This window comes from Lagopus leucura, unplaced genomic scaffold (genome assembly GCF_019238085.1).
Source record: "Lagopus leucura isolate 7727_CA_CO unplaced genomic scaffold, USGS_WTPT01 109-24_obj-0_obj, whole genome shotgun sequence".
Taxonomy (NCBI): Eukaryota; Metazoa; Chordata; class Aves; order Galliformes; family Phasianidae; genus Lagopus; species Lagopus leucura.
The window spans coordinates 73,129-86,567 of NW_024965654.1; the positions used below are offsets into that span (position 1 = coordinate 73,129).

Below are 13,439 nucleotides of genomic sequence, written 5' to 3' on the forward strand. Positions count from 1 at the left end.
CCTGGGCAGCCTGGGCTGCTATGAAATGGGGAGGTTGGTGGCCCTGCGTGTGGCAGGGGGTTGGAGCTTCATGATCCTTGAGATCCCATCCAACTCGGGCCATTCTGTGATTCTGCAAGACAGCAATTTCAGTGTGACCTAATTCTTCCAATCTAGATGCCTGCATTTGTTGTGCTGTCAAACGCTGTCACAGATTACAAACAAATAAGTAGCTGAACTGAGGCCTGTGGTTGGTGGGTACAGCAGGAATGGGTTGACAGTTGGACTTGATGATCTTAGAAGTCTTTTCCAACCTCCACGATTCTATGAAATAAATTAATGAAAACCAGCCTTGACCTGGAGATTAGTGGAACCAGCTGAATATTCATTCAGGTGATAAATCTACCCAAATGGCTTACAACACCCCAAAATGATTAAAAGGCCACCTCCCACCAGGGAGGTGGTGGAGTCTCCTTCTCTGGAGATGTTCAAGACCTGCCTGGATGCCGACCTGTGCGACCTGCTGTAGGGAACCTGCTTTGGCAGGGGGGTTGGACACGATGAGCTCTGGAGGTCCCTTCCAACCCCTACAATTCTGTGATACAATTCTGTGATTCTGTTACCCAGCCAGACCTCTGATCTGAAAAAGGCCCCAGTCTCTGAATTCATTCACATCTTTGTAGTTTTTAGGAAGAGGGGATCTTCGCTCAGTGCTGCTGTTTCCCACCTGCAGTTGCCTTGGTGGAGCATTCAGAGCAATCTGGCTCTTGTTCTGGCCAAAACCACTGGGCAGTTCAGACACAGGCAGCCAAGTTCAGCATCACACAATTCAGAGCTATGAGAATCAACGACAGACACTTTCCTAACTTGAAATTCTCTTTGAAGTGCTCTCGCTTCCCTTCAAACAGGCAGACAAGTTGCAAGCAGGCAAGCTTCCTCTGTGCATCAGTTTCAAGCCTGAATATTAAAACTAGGTCAAGACTACAGCCTTTGAGAGCACCAAAACCTTCTCTCTCTACTCTAAAATCAGAGGTATATAGATAAACATAAGCTAACACCTACACGGTAATTCTGGAGATCATAACAAAAGTCAACGTTGCTGTAAGAAACTCTTTAAGAGCACCTGAGTGCAAAATTCAAGGGAAAAACATCAAGTGATGGAGGATAGAGGTGCTGTGAACTGTTTTCCATACACCTTTATGCTGTGCTATGAAGCAACCATAACCTTCCAATCCTCCACTGCCTCGTCACCTCATTAAAATAATTAACCTTCTTCAGAAGCAGAACATGAGGTCTGCTCCCCTCCAACAGAGAGGTCCCTGGCCTTGTCATTATGCACAGCACACTGCTGTAGTCAATGTCCCAACAGATGCACATGGGGATATTATAAAATGTCACTGCCACATTCAATAACACAAGGGACGGCGACTTAGCAGGAGCTTTACACATCTCAGACTTCACTCCCTGACTTCATCCAATGCATTCATTTAAATTATAGAATCATTCCAGTTCAAAAAGGTCTCAGATCACCAAATCCAACCCCAGCCCATCCCACCATGCCCACACCCTTCAGTGCCACATCCCCACAGTTCTGGAACACCTCCAGGGACGGCGACCCCCCCACCTCCTGGGCAGCTGAGCCAATGCTTGACCAAATAGTGCCCAGCAAACAGAAAGCTAGCAACTAAACACAGTGTTCCCTTGACCTAAGGACAATGACACTGCAAGGGGAAGAACTAAGATTTATGAGCTAAAAACATCTATCAGAGGTGCCTCACTATTGTCTGAAGGGAAAGATCTCTTACTGAAGTGAAGCTGTATCTACAGGAGCCCAGAACAACCTGGTTCCTAGCAACCTCTGGATGCAATGTATGATGGCCACCACGTCCAAAGGGGAAGGTGAAAGCTGCAACCAGTGGACTCGGTGCTTGTGGCACAGATTTGATCTTACGAGCTTGATCTGAGAGCTGCCACACTCCGTATCAGGGTTTGGGCAAAGTTCAGGAGATAACCAGAGCAAGGAGCACTTTCCAGTAAAATGGATGTAGACAGCAGGTCATGGATATCAAGCAACAGCTGCTCTCTGCACTTAAATCTATCACTGTTAATGTCTAAGCATCAATCCAGTTACAGAACCCCAGAGACTTTGTGCAGCTTGCCCCTCTCAAAGCACATTCCTTAGAGCAGGATGGAAACAGGATGCAAAAAAACCTGCTCAAAGCATGACAGCCACCAATTTCAGGTGCAGCAAGGCTACACTCACACTAAATACACTAACCTTGAGATCCCAGACTAACGCTCTGTCTCACCTTGGTGCAAGCATCTTGTCAGATAAGATGAGGGCAGAAGCCAAGGCAGAACCAGTTATGAAGCCTTCTCATCCTCTCCTCCTGCCTTCACCTCACCTGTAAGCATTCATTCAAGTTTTGCCTGGTGAAATCTGCAACACTCGGTGCTGGCAGAGCATGTTGAACAGGAAAACCTGCGGTGGCCATAAAGAGAGAATGGTGGCAAGGGGACAGGCACTCACCTCAGCACATTCCTCCCTGGAGTCACATGCAAGCACAGCTGCAACAGCAATGGAAAACACATCCCTGCTTGGAGAGACAAGCAAAGCTTCCTGCTGACACCACCTACACTGCTGCTCCAGTCAGTGAAACCACGTACAGCTGCAACAAGCAGTTACTTCTTCCAGAAGAAACAGAGGCCAAACCTTACACAGGGCTCCCACAAACAAAACAAAAGAAAATGAACAAAGGACCTATTTCAGTGATGTTTTATGCATACCGAGGGACTAAACAGACAATAAGGTTTTTATTCACAAGGTAGTAAGGAATAAAGGAAACAAAGCTCTAGCAAGAAATAGCACTTCCTTCAGAGCTGTTCCCATGCAGGAATAATCTCTCGCTGTCAGTCATTTGCATGGGCTGATCTAATTCCCTGCCATGACATCCTTCACTTGCTGACACGCTCCACCTAGGCATGGTGCAGACAGAGGGCTCTCATCACTGAAGCTGCCACATCTCCCCAGCAAATCCCATTGGGTGTCACACCTGAATTCACAGCAAGACTTCAGCAAAAAGAAAAAATAAATCAGCAATTCATTGCAATTCTACTCTGAAGAGCCAAGCACGTGCACTGAGTGTGGTGAAGTTTGATGACATTTGATTGAATTGGTTTTTTCTGTGTGTCTCAGCCTGCTTATGCTATATTTGTTGGCACCAAAATAAACAGGGTACGCAAATCTGCTTTCCTGTCCACTGCTTCCATTTATGAAACAGAAGATTCGTCACTGCTTGCTATAATGGTAACGCTATCCTCAAGTGACATACAAACAAAATTCAAGTTCACACTTACCCTGGCTCATTTATACCCACCAGACTGACAAGAAAGCTAATACACAAACAAAGGCGAGTGGATTTGTCTTCTCTGCTACAGAAAGAGCACCAACTTTGCCAAAGCAGTGCGTTTCAGGGCTCTGAGGTCATGAGAAGATCCAGCCAGTGAATGCAGTAGGAGCTCAAGAAGAGAGCAGAAGCTCTCTGCCTTCACAGCTTCTGTGACTCACTGAATGCAGGAACTAAGCCGGGTTACTTTTTGTTTCAATAATTAAGAACTCCCCACTGCTAGGCCTAACGAACGAAGCCATGAGACCACAGCTTACGTGTTCAGACCGAGCACGGCGCGCTCTCCCAGCTGAACCCACTGACCTACATTTGATTGCTTTCAGCCATGCCAGCCGTTGGAAGTCACAAAACACACAGAAGCAAAGTACAGGTAACGTGCCAGCCCTTCCAACTCTCAACAGCAAAACTGAGCCAGAAACTCTGCTGTAACTCCCAAGCCAATTTTGATCTCTGTCAGCATAAACCATCAATATTTGAGAACGGGAAGTCTGCAATAATTTATATGCAATGCACACTACCATCTCTACAGCAGGAAGCACTGCAGCCTAGAAGCACCGGTCCCACGGACCCGGGTGGGAGATAAGCTGGTGACCCAGACCTTTCTGCATGAGTTTTCAATGCAGGATCACTGCTGGAGGACACGCCTATCATTTCCTACCCAGCCTGCAAAGAATAGCATTGTGCTTAGTGTTAAATATAGTACGTACAAACTGAAGTTTCACTGCTTCTACTGCAGCAGCACCAGTCAGCAAAGCTGTGATGAACACAGCCACCATAGGATTCAGGACGTTCCCACTCGCCGAGTATCAGCTTATACATTTATTCTGCTCAGAGAATCACCAAAGCTCTCCCAAGGCAGACCAGAGGCCATGAAACTCTCCTATGATGAAAGGTTGAGGGAACTGGGCTTGTTTAGCTTGGAGAAGAGAAGGATCCAGGGAGACCTCGCTGAGGCCTTCCAGTACTTGATGGGAACAAGAGGGGGAACGGCTGTTTGTGAGGGTGGACAGTGATAGGACAAGGGGGAATGGTTTTAAACTGAGACAGGGCAGGTTTAGGTTGGATCTTAGGAGGAAGTTTTTCCCCCAGAGGGTGGTGAGGCACTGGCACAGGTTGCCCAAGGAGGCTGTGGATGCCCCATCCCTGCAGGCATTCAAGGCCAGGCTGGATGTGGCTCTGGGCAGCCTGGGCTGCAGGTTGGTGACCCTGCACACAGCAGGGGGTTGGAACCAGATGAGCGTTGTGGGCCTTTGCAACCCAGGCTGTTCTATGATTCTGTGATTCTATGAGTCTCCCTTGGATACCTCAGCTTGCTGCGTGCTGCAACAAGGCTGGCTACACCTCCCCTGCACTAAGCCTATTATTGCAGCTCCCATAGTCCACACCTAGTCTGCAAATAGGCACCTCACTGCAATACTGCTGGTGCATGCTGTCTCACGCGTACCAATGTGAAGCACAAAACCCAACCAGCCAGCCAGCAGAATCTTAGTTTTTGCCAGAAATCTGAGCAGCTTAAAAATAAATAACATCTGTTCTGTTGTTTACTGGCAAGATCAAAAACTTCGGTTGAGATGAAAGCTCTTCACAACACGCTTAATGAAACTGAGGCATTGGTGGGACTCATTTAGCCAACAATTAGACAGCTATATTTAAGCTACACATCTCTGCCTCCTCTAAAGTGACAGAGGCACACGCAGTGCCACGCTCCAATGGGTGGGAGTCCTCATTTCTTTGCCCCAGTTACAGGAGGAGCCCAGACAGTTAGCTTGTGCTGACTGCTCTGCTTGTACCAAGCATCAGGAGCACATGAAATTAAGATCGCTACCTAAGGAACTGCTAAGTAGATACTGCTGCCAGCACAGTCAACTTTCTTCTTGATTATGAAAGCTCAGACATTTATTATAGACCTGCAGTGGTGAAGTCCATAAGGTCCAGAAGTGCAAACACGTTTGTTAAGTACGAGGAAGCCAGCTGCCACTGAGGTTTGGTGGGCAGAAGACCAAGGGGCAAGACCACGCCAGAAGAACAGGAAGCAGAAAGATGCCACTTGGCACTTCAGCCACTGCCAGCCACCAGGACATTAATTCAAAGGCCATCTAGCCCAACAACTCCATCAGTGCTCACAGCAACATCAGCCTGACCTTGAATATCTCCAGGGTTGGGGCACCCACCATCTCTCTCTGGGCAAGCTGTGCCACTGCTTCACCACCCTTACCATCAAAAAAGATAATTTCCTTATACTGAGGCTAAATCTTTTCTCTTTTAGGTTGGATCCACTTTCCCTTGTCTTAAAATCCAGCTATCTGAAGGCTGATAACTCAGCATCTTAAGTAAAATGAATCGCCTTTGCTCTAGAAGATCAGGATGGCGGTAAAGTCAGGTGAATCACAGAATCACAGAATCACCCGGGTTGGAAGGGACCCCAAGGATCATGTAGTTCCAACCCCCCTGCCTAGCAGGGCCACCAAACATACACATTCAGATCAGGTTGCCCAGGACCCCGTCCAACCTGGCCTTAAACACATCCAAGGACGGGGCATCCACAACCTCCCTGGGCAGCCGGGCAGGTGAAGCCACAGCCACCCGAGCACAGACAAAATTCTTCCTTCAGGACAAGGTGCAAACTGTTGAGGGAATTCAGCCATAGTGGAACAAAAACAAGAGTTTGAGACAAATCCATGACAGTTTCAATCAACTTTCCAATAACCTCATAAACCAAAGGACAGGTGAGTAAGAGGTCTCTCTTGGCTTGTAGTCACACCTTCTAAGGGCTCTGGAGCTCAGGTTCTGGGCCAAGGGTGCCTCTAGCTAAAGCTGAAGACTGCAGTACTCCCAGCACAGCAGCATGCCTTGCCAGGATCACATCACCTGGAAGAGATGCTTCCATTCCACCAAGTGCTTCAGCAGGCCTGGGGGCTGCAGAGCTGGTCATCAGCCTGAATATGAGTAAGACAGCAGCTCGAGCAGCATCCTGAAGGAAAAAGTTGTGCGAGTACGGATGTGAGTGTGGGTATTCCATCCTTAGCAGCAGCAGGCCTCACTCAGGGAGTGTTAAGTCTACTTAGGAAACAAGACAAAAGCAGGCATTTCTCTGTGTCACGCAGTATGAAAGTCATGATCCCAGTGGGAAAAAGCCTCAAGTTGTTTGAACTACAGAAAGTAACACAAAAGCAACAAGACTTCTAGTTACACCCACAGATTTCTAGTTACACCCACACAGAGGAGAATATGCCTCACAGTTAAGCTGTACCAAAGCACCCAACACTGAGGAAGCCCTGCAGCAGCTCCAGCCCCTCTCCAGATTCCCCACTGTTAAAAAGGGAGCAGAGCAAACCCTTCAAGTGTTTATCAATGGGTTCTTTAATGAAATATCAATATTCAAGGAGAGAAAAGACGAAGCATTTCCGCATCCGAGGGATAAAGAGGAGAGGTCTAACAGACTTTTCAAACAGGCAGATCATAGAATCACTAAGGTTGGAAAAGACCTCCGAGATCCCCAAATCCAACACTCCAACCCAACATGGCCACTGCCCCGTTCCTCAGTGCAACATCCCCACAGTTCTGGAGCACCTCCAGGGATGCTGACCCCACCACCTCCCTGGGCAGCTGTGCCATTGCAGCACCACTCTTAGGGGAGAAATGTTTCCTAACATCCAACCTGAACCTGGCACAACTTAAAGCCATCACCTCTTGTCCTATCTGTAGTTATCTGGGAGAAGAGACTGACCCAAAACTTGAAACCTTTCCAGATGTTGAGAGCAAGAAGGTTCCCCCAAGCCTCCTCTTCTCCAGACCCAGCAATCCCAGTTCCCTCCCCATAAGACTTGCTTTCCAGAACCTTCACAGCTCCCTTGCCCTTCTCTGGACACAATGGAGAAGTCATAAAGCAAGCACTCCACTGCTCCCCCCAAGCTGTGCTCATTGCTCAGCAAGGCACTACAAAACCCTCCCTGGTCTCTAAATTAAACGCATCTTCATCCCTCCTTGCCCAGCCCTGAGCAAGTTTTCTACCAACATCAACAGCCATTTCATCACCCAATGACCATGGATTATGCACACAGACTCACAAGAGGCTCCAAATCTGAAACACATTTCAGCCTAGAGTGAAAGCACTAATATTTGCTATGTGCCCTTCCTGCTGAAACCACAACTCAGCCTCTGCACGTCTTCTCATTTCACTTCACACCTTTAGGCTGCAGGCAGGCACATCAGCTCAAGGACGGGCAAAGGAGGTGTGCATCAACAAGGAGCTCAGCAGCATTCTCAGAGTTTCCATCCTGGGGCAGCAAGAGAGCACAGCAGCCAAAACAGCAAGCTTTATCCCCGTGTTTATTATCAGTAACTCCTTTCTTTCCTAATATTAATATATTATGTAATGGGGCTATCAAACAACACAGTTCTGCACATTCTTGGCATCAAGACTTTCCCCTGTTCAGAATGAGATACACAGTGATCAAATCTCAGAATCACACCGGTTTTTAATCAATCTCTTTGGATTTGCAGGATCATTTACACCCCACAAGTTGCAGCTGCTCTCTGTTTCTGTTCTTCACCTACTATACATTCAGTGTGGGTTATGACCCAGGAAAGCATTACTTAAATCAATAGTATTTGAGGGGGGGGGAACTCAAAATGACTACATATTCTTTGTTCTCTTAGTACCTTACTAGAAGTAGTCAGGCTTCAGGGGAAAACACAGCTTGTGACTCACCTCAATTTGCATTTTACTTCATCAAACAATTGCAATTAGGCGACCAAGTTTGATTTTGACATTCATGCCTTCAGACTGACATCCCTGAAAGGGGAGCCCTTTCCACCTGCTTCTATCACAGAACCAAAGGGCAATGCTTCACCTGCTGTCCCTGAAGCACTTCCCAGTGTGCTCCTGCAGAGCTGACAGGTCACTTGGCAATGGCTCACTTCCAACTGTCATTAACCTGACGCGTTGAAGGCTGATGAAAATCAGAGTCACTCAGGTTGGAGAAGACCTCTCAGATCCTCAAGTCCAACCCCAGCCCACCCCACCATGCCCACATCCCTCAGTGCCACATCCCCACGTTCCTTGAACACCTCCAGGTTTGGTGACCCCACCACCTCCTGGGCAGCTGTGCCACTGCAGCACTGCTCTTTATGAGGAGAAATGTTTCCTAATAGCCAACCTGAACTTCCTCTGGCACAACACGAGGCCATCGCCTCTCATCCTATCAAACAGACAAAAGAAATATAAGATCTCAAGCACGTATCGATTGAAAAGTACTCATACTGACCTTTTTTGAATTGAAAGCAAAGAGGCAGGAGTGCAAGCACTGAGTTAAGTGGTGTTTGGGGATAGGTGGGAGCAACGGCACAGCCGTGGAAGCAGCTCTCACTGATCCAGCCCAGCTGCAGAGCACCCAAACACAGAACCCGACAGTCGCTTTCTCACAAATAAACACTGGCAAGGATTCTTGCACCACAGAATTACTGAAGAGCCATTCAAAACAAACACAGCATGTGATAGGCGAAGGCTACTCTAATGTACTCACTTTCTACCTGCAAACAGCAAGGCAGCACTGGAGACAAGGGCCCTGCTCTCGTCAGGGAGGTTACGATGACTTAGGGATTCTTGCAGAAGAGCCATCTGGATTATTTATAGTGCCACTAGGCAGGGCAGTGCAATCATTCACACACGGACCTCATGGCACCCAGAAGCTCAACTGCTGTTTTTGCAGGAAATATCAGGCTGAAGTGATTCAAAGTCAAACATTACAACGTACCAAATCACAGCTCTAGGAAATTATACCCAAACTGCCAGCCAGCATCATGCCCAATCAGTTCTAAAGATGTGCACAGATGAAAGAAAGCGTATGGAAGTTGCCAAGGTGAAGTGGAAATGCATATTATTGTGCCTTTATTTATAAGCATAGACAAGTCTACTATAGAATTAAACATTCCCTCCCTGCACAAAGGCAACAGTCTTTCTATACACAAGCAGGTTTCTTTGACATCTGCCTTTCCCTGCAAAGGCTGAACCAGCCCCTGCTCACAGCCATTGGTACTGCACGCATTTTACACACCTCCCAATCTCAGGTTCTTGATGGAGCTCTCTGAAAACACCAAAGCATGAATCAGAGCTAACAAGCTACCAATTTATTTTTAAACACAAAGAGAGATTCACCAATAAGCCATTCACCTTCAATGTCATCTACTGCGTGCAGAAGCGATACAGGAATGGCACTTCCTTGTTGCTACAGGTCAAAGACTCCTGCAAAACCAGCCCTGTGCACCGACTGCACCAGGAGCTGCCACAGCAGTCACCTCTGCATTCCTGCACCACCAACGTTACCACTGCAACAGAGGAAACCCTGAGAAAGTCTGAAAACCAGAGCTACCAGCAGCAGTGTGAGAGAACCCGTTTTCAGACAGATTGCTCAATCACTGGGCTGTAACAACGCAGAGAGCAGCTACCCGGGGAGGTGACTGAACCCACTGTAAGAGTTCACCAGCTTCCCTTCACGAGTGGGCTGCCTTTTAAAGGTGTTCATCTACAGTCTCCATTTCAACTGGCATCGCCTGCACGCACACCTTCCCATCAGGTTTCCTTATCAAACAACCACATACAGAAGAACTCAGGAAACAAACCACTTAATGTATCTTCATACAGCTAATACCACATAGAAAACCTATTTGCCCCCCAAAATCTGCTCCATTCCACCGTGAAGATGGAAGCACGACCCAACTCATGTCCACAGTCACCATAGCTAGACTTCTACTTGGAAGTTTAGGAAATAGAACTCATTTTTAGCATACATGTTCTACGAACAGTTACCTACTCCAGAAATACCAATGGGGATCAATCTGCTGATAAATGCTTCCAAAGCCTGCTGCTGCACATTCGTCTATCAGCCTGGTAATATTCTGCCTGAAAGCTTAAAATTTGCAGTGGTTAAGCCCAAGGACTAATTATTAAAGTCACTGGCCATTAGAACAGCTCTCTGGAGCAACAGCCACTGCTGACTTCACAACCCAAGACACCAACTATTTTTAACTGAGAATGGAAACGAACCTTCCCAGAGAACTCCAAATACCACGCCACGTGATCTGGGCCAGAACTTGACAAGCAACACAGAATTACACTATGGCCCTGGCAGCAAAAGAAATACAGCCTTCAACAGCCAAAGTATGAGATGTCAAGAGACAAGATGAAGCCACCATCGTGACCCTACCAAAACAACCCCTCAGCAAAACTGCAGATTGCAGCCTGAAGAGTCTTCAGACGACTGTCTCTTGGCACATTGCTGCCCTTCAAACCCAAACATGCCTTATTTAACTTCAAATTATTCAAGTTTTGTCTATGAATGCCTTTTTACATTCTATAATCCTGGCTATAGTTCTCATGGTGACATTTGGGCACCAACAGGGAAGAACTGGCATGTGTGTTCTACTACCCTTGGACAACAGCTGCATTGCCTGATAGTATACTTACAGTATTAAATGTGGATGTTGGTGGCCCTGCATATGGCAGGGAGGTTGGAGATTCATGATCCTTGAGGCCCCTTCCAACCCAGACCATTCTGTGATTGGATTTGCATCAACCACACAAAGCCAGATCCAATTCAAACCAACAGAAACATTCCCTTTGCTTCCGACACGTGGTTGGTGCTTACACCCATCACACCACCACAAGATACCACGGGGGCTTTGATTCTCTTTGATTGCCCCCAAAAAGCATTTGCTAAGAACCGCTCATCTCATCTGATTTGCAAAACAAGATGGTGTCAGGGGATCCCCGAGCGGTTTTAATAACAAAAGGCTTTAAAAGCTCACCTAGCCTCAACCCCTGTCATAGAGACACCTCCTTCTGGGGCTGCCCAAAGCCCCATCCATGGCTCTGCCTGGGCGCTGCCAGGAATAGGCTGCCCAGAGCTGTGGGTGCCCCATGACAGAGCCTCACTGCCCTATGAATAAAGAATGTTAGCCAGCTAACGTTCAACCTGAACATCCCTTCTTTCAATCTAAACCCATCGACCCTTTACCCTATCGCCACGAAAAAAACCCTTCCCTTCAAGAATCCAGATGAAAAACAACAAAATATCGTGCAAAAAAAAAACAACCAACCAAACAAAAAAACCCAACAAGCAGAAAGGCCCTTTAGGCACAAGGCCTCCCGAACGGCGTTACTTCCAAAGGGAAATCTCCGCACACCCACAGGGGACCGCGGAGGGACGGCACTGACCGATGGTGGAAATGAAGGTGGTGTTGAAGGCATCGTCGGAGAAGCGGAAGAGCACGCAGGTCTTGCCGACCCCCGAGTCCCCGATCAGCAGCAGTTTGAAGAGCAGGTCGTAGGTTTTCTTCGCCATGGGGAGCGGCTGCGGCCTCCTCCCGCTCGCCCCCCCCCGCACCCAGCGGCCGCCCCGGCTCCCCCCCTGCCGGCAGCAGCCCGGCCCGCGCCGCTCGCTGAGGGCGGCGGCGGAGAACGACGACGACGACGACGACGAAGAGGAGGAGGAGGAGGGAGGGAGGAGGAGGAAGGAGGCCCACAAAATGGCTTCCCGCCGCGCTCCTCGCGCCCGCTGCTGCTTCTCCTCACGGGGAGACGGCGGCGCTCGGCCTCATAACCCCGCGGGTCGGCTCTGCTCGCTGCGGCCCGGCCCTCGCACGGCGGCGGCTCCTCAGCGGCGCCCGGTAAGCGCGCAGGCCGCCAGGCGAGGCCGTGACGTCAGCATGCACGCACACACGCACGGACGCACGCGAGCCCCGCCTCCCCTGTGTCAGGCCATGGGCTGCGAGCCGATGACGTCACGGAGGAAGGGCGAAGTCTCTCGCTCGAGGCGGAAGTCCCACCTTCCCGTTCATGCGATTGGTTGCAGGTCCTGTATCTCTTTTCTCCAGACAGGGGAGTGGGCGGGGCGGAGTGCTCCCCCTGCTGGCGGGGTGAGGCGGGGCGGACTGAGCGCTGCCTGGGTTTTCTCCCTGGGTCTCCTCGGTGCCCCACCCGGTGCTGCGGCGCAGGCCGTGGCTCCTCGGCCATTACAGAGCTCTTTGCTGTATGGAGAATCACACATCACAAAATGGCCAGGGCTGGAAGGGACATCAAGGATCATGAAGCTCCAAATCCCCCACCACAGGCAGAGCCACCAACCTCCACATTTCATAGCAGCCCAGGCTGCCCAGAGCCCCATCTAACCTGGCCTTGAACACCTCCAGGGATGGACGGGGCATCCATGTGGGCAGCTGTTCCAGCACCTCACCACTCACAGTAAAGAAGTTATAAAGTCATAGAATATCCCCAGTTGGAAGGGACCTGTGAGGATCATGGATCCAACTCCTGCACACAGGGACACCTGTATCCAAACCCTTTGTCTGGTCAGGAGCAGTGTGCAATTGTGTCCTCAGCACCACCAGGTTTTAGGCAGGTTTTCCTTCTCTGACAGAAGACCTTCTGACATCCCACCTGAGCTTCCCTTGACTCAGATTTAAGCCATTCCTTTGGGACGTATCCCCACACCATCCAAAAATCCCAAAGATTTGTTAGAAAAACAACTCACGCTGTGCCTCAGAAGGAACCTCTGCTCAGTGATGGATGCACGCTGATCTTGGACTGGTTATCAGGAAATATTTCTTCTCCAATAGAGCAGTGATGCAGTGGCACAGCTGCCCAGGGAGGTGGTGGGGCCACTGTCCCTGGAGGTGTTCCAGAACCGTGGCGATGTGGCACTGAAGGATGTGGGCATGGTGGGATGGGCTGGGGTCGGACTTGGGGATCTTGGAGGTCTTTTCCAACCTGAACGATTCTATGATTTTTATCATAGGGTCACAGGGGTTGGAAGGCACCTCTAGGAATCATCAAGTCCACCTCCCTGCTAAAGCAGGTTCCCTACTGTAGGTTGCACACAGGAAATTGTCCAGATGGCTCTTGAATATCTCCAGAGAAAGTGACTGTGAAGGTGAAAACAGGATCCAGCTTGCAGCTGGCCCCCAAAGAATTGCTAGGACAAGCAGATCACTGGAGGTTTGCACCAATTTGTATAATAACCTCTTTTACCAGAGGGTTTAGTTTACAGTGAAGAT

The 13,439-nt window shown here is 49.0% G+C and overlaps 1 protein-coding gene across 1 annotated transcript in view; it reads right to left on the minus strand.

Moving 5' to 3' along the window:
• Positions 1 to 11,788, minus strand: part of RAB10 (RAB10, member RAS oncogene family) — a 15,015-nt gene extending 3,227 nt beyond the window's left edge. The window contains exon 1 of the mRNA XM_042892732.1: positions 11,547 to 11,788. Coding sequence (XP_042748666.1) covers positions 11,547 to 11,728 — 182 coding nt within the window. The 5' untranslated portion in view covers positions 11,729 to 11,788. The remainder of the gene's footprint in view (positions 1 to 11,546) is intronic.
• Between the last annotated feature and the right edge of the window lie 1,651 nt (positions 11,789 to 13,439).